At 40.1% G+C, this 12,007-nt stretch overlaps 1 protein-coding gene across 1 annotated transcript in view; it reads right to left on the reverse strand.

Moving 5' to 3' along the window:
- Positions 1-4,418: 4,418 nt before the first annotated feature.
- Positions 4,419-12,007, reverse strand: part of SUCLG2 (succinate-CoA ligase GDP-forming subunit beta) — a 258,901-nt gene continuing 251,312 nt past the window's right edge. The window contains exon 11 of the mRNA XM_041764426.1: positions 4,419-5,489. Coding sequence (XP_041620360.1) covers positions 5,374-5,489 — 116 coding nt within the window. The 3' untranslated portion in view covers positions 4,419-5,373. The remainder of the gene's footprint in view (positions 5,490-12,007) is intronic.

Consider the following 12,007-nt stretch of genomic DNA (forward strand, 5'->3'; position numbering starts at 1 on the left):
CATAAGATATCTTTGAGTTTTTAAATTTTGTTTTTCAAAATATGGGGTACACTAAGAAGAAAACTGATTCAAGAACCTAGTTTGCTCAATGTCTTTGCCTCAAACATTCTTTCAAATTATCTGTGATTATAAGCAGCACAACTATTCTGAACTGGGGTCCTTATGGGTTTAAAACCAAGAGCAGTGGCTTTGGATTCAGAAGATCAGAATTTCAATCCTGATCAGTCACATACCACTTGTATGGTCTCGGTCATGTTCTTACCTTCCCTGGGTGACAATGTTCTCATCTGTAAAACAAGAATGCTAGACTCACAGTGTTGCTAAGGGGATTAATGAAGGCAGCACAGGTAAAGTTCCTGGCAGACAGTCAGCACTGAATCAGCGTGAGGTTCTCTGATGTGAAAGTGATGTGTTCTATAACTCATTAGATTTAGATTGTAAAGCTGTGCTGTCCAATATAGTAGCTACCGACAACATGTGGCCATGAATTAACTGAAATTAAGACTTCAGCAAAATTCAGTGTTCAAAAGTATCATGTGGCTACAGCTACATATTGGCCAGCATCAATACTTATCATTGCCATCACTGAAGAAAGTTCTATTGGGCAGTAATGCCAGAGAAGTGATAGGATCACCAGAATTCCAGAAGCCTGAATTTTTGCCACTATGTAACTTTAGCAGAACAACTTTTATCTGATTATGTTACTATTTCCTCAATGGTGAAATGGAATTAATGCCTCTGCAGCAGCTGTGGGCATCAGGTGCACCAAAATCACTTTTCTCTCGCTTTCTTATCATCCCAGAACCTCAAGATTAAATTATGCACAATAGTCTCCAGCAAGGATCACTTTGAGGATGACTCAAGAGGTAAACTCTTTGGGAGTTCAATATTCATAGCCATGATTTGATATTATTCCAACACACCTGTAAGTAATTAAGAATAGCATATGTTCAATAGCACACCAAGCTACCTGCAGGCAATTTTGGTGGCGATGAAAAGGCACAAATTAACATAATGGAGTAAGTTTTCATTGGTAAATGGCCTTTTGTACACTGCTAAGTTCTTCCAAGGTTTAAAATGGAAAGATTGGAGATCCTATTTCCTACTTACTCACTGGTTTCACTTTAATGTCTAAATCTGTCTTTCCCTGGCTTGGAAGTAGTAATGTGTTGCTGTCATTTTTGGAGTAATACTGTATTTTAAAAATTTATCTAGATAGATAGAATTTATCTGTATTTTTCTATAAAAAAACAAGTAATAAGTATTTTAGGGTCATAAAGTCTCTATCACAACCAGTTAACCTCTGCTGTTGCAGCATGAAAGCAGCCATTGACAACAGGAGCATAAATAGGCATGGTTGTGCTCCCAATAAAACTTTATTTACTAAAATAGCCCCTCAGGTCTTAACTTGCCAACTCCAGATCTAGAAGAATATGTAAGAACATATTCTTCCTTGCTCTTCCCCACACTTTTTTTTTTTAAACAACTACTACATGTTTTTCATTTATTTTAATTTTTTGAACATAGATTGCATCCTACAAATGATTACAGGCTTTTACATGTTTAATTTAGAAATGCTAAAACATAATTTTTCTTCTCAGTTTTATTAAGACCTTGAATAAAAAACCAATATAATTCTTTAGGATAATATCCTCCCCTCAGACAGCAAATTGAGAGAGATGTATATAGTATATAAATCACAAAAGAACTAATTAAAAATGATTCATAGATCTAGTCAGATCCTTTAAAGTTTCCTGGTTATTTTACTAATGTATGGATTGAATTAAAACTTAAATACAAAACCAAAATTGAGCTAAGTGCCATAATGTTGTTATTTCTTAGATGGACATTACCGTTCAACTTAGATTAAATATTTAGATGACTCAAGTAACATCTATACAAAAAAACCTAGAAACTTGTATGCCTAGGTAAAAACGTACTTCAAAGAACCGGTAAGAACTTAATAAAATAGAACCATGAAATTCTAGAGTTGGAAGCATCTTTATGGAGCAATTTTTTCAGCCTCATTGCTTCATGGTTGATGAATGTGGTTGTCATGTCTTATTTTTCCTTCCCTGAAAACATTGTACTTATACATCTCCAGTCTCCTTATGGAACTACTCCTCTTTCCCTCACACTCAGCTCTGGTAGTTTGGGTCAGGGTGGTCTCAAGTCCCAGGCCAAATCTCTGAACACAACCTCATCAGAGCTCTATGAACTCCTGGCCAGAAAGACTGATTCAGGGACTGTTTCCTGGCCAAAAATAGTTGGTCATCTTAATCCTGCTATGTTCCTTACAATTACCAGGAGAGAGTAGCTTCCCTCCTTCGTTCCTCTTCCCTCCCTTTTTTCTTTTTCTTTTCTTTGCTTTTTCTCTTTTCTCTTTCTTTCTTTTTTCTTTCTTTCTTTTTCTTTCTTTCTTCTTCCTTTCTTTTTTTCTTTCTCCTTCCTTCCTTCCTTCCTTCATTCCTTCCTTCCTTCCTCTTTCTTTTTTTTCTTTTCTTTCTTTTTTTTTTTTCCTTCCCCCTCCCTTCCTTCCTTTTCATTTTCTTTCTCATCCCCTCTCTTTTTCTTTCAGGGATGCTAAACTTGAAAAATATATACCAGGGCGTGAACAGCTGCCATTTTGTCAGCTTGTGGAAATGGGCTGAGAATGAAGCCAACATCAGACAAGCTGCTCTGAAATGCTAAGTCCAAGTTCTGAGGTTTTGAGTCTCTGGATCCAGCCTTAACTGTAACCAGAACCTCCGTCTTTTATAATCACAAGAGCAAAACAGTTCTCCCCATTTTTCTTAAGCCTGAGTTAGGTTTTTGTCATTATAAGAGTCTAGACGAATATCATAGGTTAATCAATTCAAAAGAAGTGAATGTTGGTTAAGTGGGAGGGTCAGGACTTTCATCACTAAATCTGATGCTTGTTTCAGGAGAATGATGCATAGACTAGCAAATCATTAAAATCTCATGTGCAAAGCAGTCCAAGTCAAAAGTGTATACTACTCTGTAAGCTTCTTGCATACTAAGTACTATGTTTAGACTGTCACCTCCTTTCATGGATATTCTTGCTTAGAACAGGGCCAAGTTTAAAAAATACTGATCTGATTTAAAGGAAATTACTGTTCATACTTATATACAGTACAGGAAACAGACTTAAAGGGGATCTGGGAGGTCAGAAATATAGGGAATGCTGGTACAGGTACCGTACCTTCAGTTACCTTCTGGTACCTTCAGATCCACCAACTCCAACTGTCCCCAATTCTACCCCATGTCATCAGTCATAATTTTTGGGTCAACACACATATACCAGTGATTCATTCTACAAATACTTATGGAAACTATGCTGTTGCTCAGCACCAAGATACCATGTGAGCAACATAAACTCAGACACTTGGATCTTCCAAGAGATGAAAAAAAAAACAAAACACCTCAATTCTGACAAATAACCATGCATTTGGAAATAAAGGGTTGTTTGCTTGTTATTAACCCTTTATTTTATTTTCTTAAGATTTTACTTATTTATTCATGAGAGACACAGAGAGAGGCAGAGACATAGGCAAGGAGAGAAGCAGGTTCCCTTTGGGGAGCCCAATGTGGGACTCGATCTCAGGACTCCACTGTCTCGACTGGAGCCAAAAGCAGATGCTCAACCAATGAGCCACCCAGGTGCTTATATTAACCCTTTTAGAAAATAATCACATGGGTGACTTGATTCCTTTACCTACTCCTCCTAAGTGGATTCATTAGGCAACAGTATAAATAGCTATGTGAACATAGGCTTTTACAAAGGGCCTGATTTTTGTCTAGTTGACAATGTATGTGTTATTTCTTTTACCATACTAATTGGTTATCAAGTGATCAAGAACCAAAAAACATCTAAAAAGGCACTGTTAATATTTTTCATTCATTGCATAACGATTAAAAAAGGACATAAGACTGATCTATTAAATGTTTTTTTTTTCTCCACAGCAAATACGAAGCTAGAAAAAATGACTTCTTAACTGTTGTCCATATGTGAAATTTATGAGAACAGTGTAAACTGATAACAACAACAAAAAAAAACAACAAATAGAAAAGTCTGGTCTGCTAAACATTTGTACACTAGGAGAAAAACCTTTAATGCTGGCAGATGAGCCTCCCTAAATAGGATGAGTTTACGCATATGCATTTCCTTTAGCATTGCACAGACTGAAGTCACATTTTAACCTGTTAGACATCTGTGACACTTACCTGGATTTCTGGTTTACATAAAAATTTTATTCTTTCATTGCATAATATGCTAACAGAAATGGCTGTTGACAAAGTTAAGTGGAACTAAAATAATCCCAGAATAACTCAAAATCTCTAATTTTGGAGTCACGCCTAAGAGTAAAAGAGAAATTGTCTGAGGAATGAAATTGACCAAAATGAGAAATACACAAACCTTAGAGCTTACAAAACATAGGATTTTATTTAAATTTGTGTACAGATAAAAATTTACCCAAATTTAAACATAGACATAATTCAAATTCTTTCCCACCACAAAAATGGATATTATGAGAAAAAGACACATTTTTCCCAGCTGGTAGATTCTGGAGGCAACAGGGAGGGGAAGAAAAGATACTGATACAACATAATTTGATCTTCAGCACTGTTTCATCTTGAAATGACTTAATTATGGAGATTTCCATAAGAATCAGCATTCTTTGGTTTTGACTTTGAAATAGAATCTTCTCTGACAAAATCACAAATAAGGCTTCTGGCTTTATTTTTAGTGTGAGGTAAACAGTATATTCAATATTAAGGCAAATGGTAGAATGCATGTGTGGGATATTAATGTGCGTTTTCCACTATAAAATAATATGTTTTGGAACATTCATGGATTTTCTAAGCGTGCTGGAATTAGAACTTGTAAAAGCTGTTGCAGTGTGCAACAGTTTTGAATGTCTTAGCTGTGCCTTTTTGATAATCTGCTAAACGTAATCTTTTTTGAGTTTTTTACAGTATATGATTCTTTTAAGATTAAAAATTGTTGTAAAATCGTTGTAAATGAACCAGGGTCTGATCTCAAATTCCATATATACACACTCTGTTTGGCCAAAGAGACTGCTCCCCTAAAGTTGGCAAAACAATGCCTAAGAGCAGGCTTACCATGATGGAAAAGTATGAGAACAGACATTAATAAAGACTCTAATATGTGAAATCAGATCATTTAGGCTGTCTAGCTGTCTTATTCAAGAAAATGCAGATTTAAGATCTTTCATACAGTGATTCATCCCCTGGCTCATCCCCTCTCCCTTTTTTCCCAATGGGATAACCATTTCCTTCACAGTGATGAGAGAAACATTCCTTTTTTATGGCGAAATGGACTTCTTCCTTTAAGGTGTCAGGACAAAGCTGTCATTTCTTAGCCACGCTGGCCACAGACTTCTTGGCTGCGTCCTCCAGGTCGACGGCCGAAGTAATGGGGAGTCTGCTATTACTGAGAATGTTCCGGGCCTCGTGGACATTGGTTCCTAGAGGGTGGGGATGGGGTGAGGATGGACAGTCACTGAAAATGAAACTGGAGGTGGTGCCCTGGGTGGAAAGTTTCATATGATCTGCAATGTCCAGGTCTCATAAACACAATTTAATTACAACTCAGTTTCAGCTTCTTATCTGGATTTGGATAATTACATATATTTAGATGACAAATTCACTTTCTTTTTCTTTTTTTCACCTCGAATGTCTGGCATTATAAAGATGCTACCTATATTTTTTCTGGCACTTCAAAAATGCAAACAACAGTGTTCTTATAAGACTCTGAACAAAGAAAGATTAGCAACTACTTGGCCAACTGGTTTGAAAGAGGAAAATCCTCTGAAATGCTTAAATAATCTGAATACAGAATCTAAAGAAAAAACTATGTATAAAACATGTGCCAGAGAATGACAAATTGTTGTGATGTGATGGTATAGAATACTGACAGTAACACATGGAGATGCACAGACTAATCTCTAGCTTTTCACCAGGAAATGAATTAAATATAAGTTTTAATCAATGTCATTGACAGGAAAGATTATGTGGCAAGATTTCTATCAAGTGGTGGTCTGACTAGAAACCAAGATGAAAGATAGGAATTGGCTGAGACTAAAAGACATTTTATTTTTTAACTGATAAAAGCTGAAATTTCTCCTGACAATCCACAGTCAAGTAGATTTCATGTGGTTCTGGCCCATGCCAGAAGTCATTCATCTTAAAGACTTCTTGAAACTAAGGGTCTCAGTTGTGTCCTAAAGTTCTGTGAACCTGCCTGCCTATGGCCACAAACCCACTGCTTTGGAAACACTGATAGTATTCTACACGTCTGTTTTTGCTTCCTCCTCACTCTGTATGACAGAAAGGGCAGAGGACCTGAAAAGAGCACTGCAGCTTCTGAGGGTACGTCTTGGTGTCCTACTCCTGCTGGATTTACAGCGTTTGATGGCCAAGCTACCCCACCCAAAGGTGTGCTTCTGCAACTGACTGCTTAGCATGCAAACTGCTTTTCTGTTCTTTCAGAGCGAACAAGCCTGTAGGAGAAATGTGATAAAATTTAAGAGTCTAATGAAATATCTCATCTTACATCATTTCCTGTGCTTCTATCTAGTTAGCAAGACAGAGCCTATTTATAAACAAAGACCTTGAAATATAGGCCTTGGAGGACCTACGAGTACAAATATAAAGGAGGCACTCAATCAGCAGGTTTCATACAAAAAGGCAAAGGTGGAATTAAAGAGGAACAGCTGTGCTAACAAGGTGACGCAGCGTTGATTCTCCTGGGACCCTGGAGCCATCACACTGGTGGGGAAGGGGACATTTGGCACGGTGTCTTTAGTTCAGGGTTTACTCACTGCTGTTTTCCATAGCAATCTGCAGAATGGCCTCTGTAAAGCAACTTAAAAGGGAGGGAAGTTGTTACCTAAAATCCCCAGCTTCCTCATCCTGGCTCTCATGTATTAGTTGGATAGTTTGGGGTAAATCATTTAACATCTTTTAGCCTCAACTTCTTTATCTTCAGACATGACATGATGATTATCTGCCTCATACCTAATACTCCGTAAGTACTTACATATGCCAGATGTAATGCTAAGTGACTTACAAGCAGCATATGATATCTTTATGACGACAATGCCTAGATCTTACTGTCCCCATCTCACAGATGAGACAACAGAGGCATGGAGAGCTTAAATCACTTTTCCATAGTCACAGATTGTAAGCGGCAGACAGGAACTTGAACTATGTTCTAATTATACAACCCTAAGTGTTCCCAAGATATGCCAATCTGTTACCCTGTCTATAAAATGAGAATAAGGGGGTGCCTGGGTGGCTCAGCTGTCTAAGGGTTCAACTCTTGATTTCAGCTCAGGTCATGATATCAGGGTTGTGAAATCAAGTCCTGCGTCAGGCTTTGTGCTGGGCATGGAGCCTACTTAAGATCTTAAGATTCTCTCTTTCCCGTTCCCTCTGCCCCCTTGCCTTGCCTCTCCTCCTCTTTAATATGAGAATAATAATGCTGATAGCATAAGCTATGATGAAAAGTAAATGAAATAATGCATGTGAAAGGATTTCATAAATGTCTGCGCATCTGTGGCAGACCTGGCTGGCTGTCCACCAAGGATTCATGCTTCTTTTCTATAGGGGACAGCTGTTGTGGGGAGGTAGCTGCCAACCAGGAACTACATTTCCCAAGGCCCCTTGCATCTATGTGGTGTCATGTGACAGAATTCTGTCCAAAGGCATGTGCATGGACATGAAACACAGGCCCATAAAAATTGCCAATGTGAGTCTCCAGTCACTTAGATTTCCCTGTCTGCCTTCTGGAACATTGCCAGCCAAGACAACTCTGTAAGTTATCTTTGTGCAGATGGCAATGACTCCTTCAGCATGGATACTAGCATAATTCTGTAGAATAGAGCAGCCCACTCACTCACCCTTTATATGAATGAGGAAGGACCATCTATTACATTAAGGCTCACATTTTAGGATTTATCTGTTGTCACAGGAGCTAGCATTACTTTAACTGACATGTTACTTCCTAAGTGTGGTGGGCTGCTTCCAAAATGGCTCTTAGATGATCAATCCCCACTTCTGGGGTTCATGCCCTTGTGCAATCCCTTTGGCTGTGGGTAGAGCCATCTACCTGCTTCTAATGAATAATAGGGCAAACATGATGGAATGTCATTCTAAAACTAAGTTGCAAAAGCCAACGACTTCTTTCTTGCTTCTTCTGACTCTCTGTTCACTCATGAAGCAAACTGCCACACTGCCCTACAGAGAAGCCCACAAGGCAAGGAACTCAGGGCTGCCTCCAGTCAAAAGCCAAGGAGTAACTGAAGCCTTCAGTCTGACAACCCATGAGGAGGAACTGCATCCTGCCAACAACAATGTGAGTGTGTACGGAAATACCACTTCCTCAGTAGAATCTTGACATGACCTTAGCCCTGGCTGACACTCTGAGTGCAGCTTTGAGACCATAAGCCAAAGGACCCGGCTAAGCCACACCTAGATTCCCTACCAGAGAAACTGAGATCAACAATGTTCCTGGTGTTAAGTTGTTAAATTTTAGGGCAATTTGTTATACGTTGGCTACTTAACCAATGTAGATATAAAGATTTATTATTTCATTAATACAACCTCAGTGTTCATTTTGATTTATTTGGTAAAGTTTCAGACAAAGTCCCAGAGGTTGAAAAGTAGGACAGAGGATCAGACTGTGGCAGGTATTAAATACTGGGCTAAGGAATTCTGACACTAATCTGTACGTAGAACCTTCATAGAATCATGACACAATGTGAAGCAAAGTCCTGATGGACACAGAATGGAATTGGTCTTTGGACCAGAAGGTCAATGGAAGTTAAATATGTAAATTTCTATCTCCTTCAACAGAGACATGGACTAGAGTTCTTTGCCAGGGAAGAAATCTAAGTTAGGATAAAAAAGGTTCTTCTCTCTCTTTCCTTTCACTTCAGAGCACCTCCAATCTCAACAGACAGCCCCCAAGAACCCCATGTAGCAAGAAGAAGCAGATTCATCTGCCTGAACATTCCTCATCTCTGACTCTGCCTTTCTTTGGTGAGAGTCCTTCCTCCTATGGACACAGATCTTACCCAAGCCTGTCAAGCTCTGTGTAACTGGACTGATGCAAGAATTAGCAGTGCCAGTAGGAGTGATAACAGTAACAAAAGCAATAATAGCAGCTATCACTTAGCAGGTGTCATACATTGTTCCAGGGTCGTAAGCATATTAGTTCATTTGCTCCTCAATGGCAACCCTGAGATAACTACTATTACTATCTTCCTTTTACAGAAGGGATGACTGAAGCACAAGTTAAACATAAAAGTCTAGCTGACATGGCTAGTAATAGCTAGGAAATAGTGGAATAAACACTGAACTTGATCTTTCACTGCCTTGAATGATTGGCTGAACCATGGATGATCCCTTAACAGGTTTTATAAATACATGAAATCATTATCATCATAATCATACTGACAATAATAAAAAAAAATCTCTGTTTTTCAGACATCCCACAATACTTTGAGCCTATGAACTTGTGAGTTTGGTGTTTCTAAAAGACCTTGTGAGTTGAGTTTTTGTAAATAAGTTCTTTTTATTCATTTATTTATTTTTTTGGCCAAGAGCACTGAGGCTTAATGATTGGCAGGATTTAGCCTCAAAATCTTTTGTTCTTCCCACTCGGTTGTGATTTCCCAGTGACTCTTGTATGACATTTAAAATCTGTAGCACTTTCCCACGCATGAGATCATTGAAACTTCAACGATGCTATAAATTATTTAAGAGTGAGGATCAGGTACAATTAGGGTGTCTGCTTTTTCCAACCTCCCTGTCTAGCTATACCTATTCTACCCAGTGTCTTCTGCTGGAGGAGGGACCACATTGTGATCTTTGCTCAGAGGCAGATATGGACTGTTTACAAGGCACGACTACACCTGGTCCAAGAGTGGTCCAAATACAGACGATGGTCATCAGCTCTTAGCTTCTCTCCTGAGAATCTGAATGGGTAGTATATATGATATAGAACAGAGTAGCATGAATAGGATTTAAATAGCCCTAGGTAAGCAGACAAAGGCAGCACACACATGCAGCGAGGAGTGCTGTCAAGTGCACTGGCTGCTGGAGTCATGTGCTGGAGGATGGCATCCACGCTCCATCTTCCTCTTCCTGAGGGCCAGCTTCATTCTGGCTTCTGTTCATCTGAGCACCGCTTTTGTTTTTAAAAATTGTATTTTTTTATTAATGAGAAACACACAGAGAGAGGGAGAGACATAGGCAAAAGGAGAAGTAGGCACCCTGTGGGGAGCCTGATGCAGGACTCTATCCCAGTACCCCAGGATCATGAGCTGAGCCAAAGGCAGATGCTCAACCACTGAGCCACCCAGGTGTCCCTGATTCTGAGAACTGTTAATGCAGTTTAACTGCATTCCTTTCCATGGGTATAGATGAAATAAGCTCTTAACCATTTTAGGTCCTAGAGACTACTTGTACGAGTCACTCTTCTTTGCAACTAAGAAGCTTAAGTAAATCAGTTCCTTCTTCAGGAACTGACACCTTCTTCAGGACTCAACTTAGCACCAAGTATTCTCCAATGGGGAAAAATGACTGATTTAGATATCTATGAACCTGCAGAAATGCTGGGCCTTTGGCACTGAGTCCTCCCCCAAGAACTCTTGCCTATTCTCTGCTAGATTGACACGCAAACATTCCGAGATAACTGTTTAAATGGCATTTCTTCAGGGATGCCTTCCTTGTCACCACTCCCCCAACCCCCCAGCTAGAGCAGTGGCTTCTAAGTGAGCTTCTAGAGTACCCTGTACTTCCAGAATCATAGCACTACTGGGATTGCTCACTGACATGTCTCTTGTCCCCACCAAACATAAGCTTCCTGAGGGGTGAAATTGTCAGGCCGGCCCACCAGGATCTCTCCAGACTTAGTGTAGTATCTATTATGTAGTATGTACTTGTTTGTGGACTAAATGACGATGGATGCACTCATACATAGCAAGTGTGCTTGAGGAGGTGAGATGTGGGAGGGTGCTTTTCTGATCACTTTGCTGGCCCCACATCCCCAAATAACCCATTTTTTTTTATATAGCATTTAAAGAGAAGCCCCAAACAACCTGAACATAAGGAGTTCCTGAGTTTACTTGGAGTCTTCAGGGGCTTTTCTAGTGGCCTCTTTCTCTAAGAAGGGCTGAACAGCAGCTGGCTGTGTGCAGTGCCCCAAGGACTCCAAGCTGCTGCCACTCCTTTGGCCCAGCAGCTCTGCTTGCCACCCTGCCCCAATGCCTTGCTCAAGGTTAACAACTAGGGGGGCGGGGCTGGGAGGGAGAGGGTGGAACAGCCCTCAAGAAAACCGGCCCTTTTCTCCTTCCAGCTGTTCCTGCAGGGCCATATCAAAATGCCTAATTGCTTCACAATTCCAGGATCCATTAAAGTGAATTTTAATTATGCTTGCAGTTACAGTTTAATTACAGCCTTAATTATTAAGCACAGGCTAGGCATACTCAGAACCCCAGGATGAGGGAGGGAGGGAGAGGGAAAGGAAGAGAAGGAGAAAAAGGAGAGAGAGGAGGGGGAGGATGAAAGAGGGTAGAATAAAAAGGAGTTGGTGGGGGGGGGGGAGAAGAGAGAGAGAGAGACAGACAGACATGAGGAATAACCCAGAGGGACAGGCACATGAAAAGAAAGAGGTATAGACAAGAGTCAAATACAGAGAGTGAGGGCAAAAAGTGAGCCTGTCAATTCCCACTCCATCAGCCTCTGCCCTGATCCTGCCAGCACTCTGCGCTGGCATCCAAGGCATCCAAACTGGTTTCTCCCTGGACTGTTCTTCTGTGGACAGACCCTACTTCCTCGTTCCTGTGGAGAGAGAAGCTCCAAGGGAAGTGGGAACACTCAGGGAAGAGGGTCAGAAAGAAAACCAGTAGCCCTGAAAGGAGGTCACTGGAAAAGAAAAGAGAGACAGGGTAAGCCTTGGGCAAATGCTTGTTGGTGT

This window comes from Vulpes lagopus, chromosome 7 (genome assembly GCF_018345385.1).
Source record: "Vulpes lagopus strain Blue_001 chromosome 7, ASM1834538v1, whole genome shotgun sequence".
Taxonomy (NCBI): domain Eukaryota; kingdom Metazoa; phylum Chordata; class Mammalia; order Carnivora; family Canidae; genus Vulpes; species Vulpes lagopus.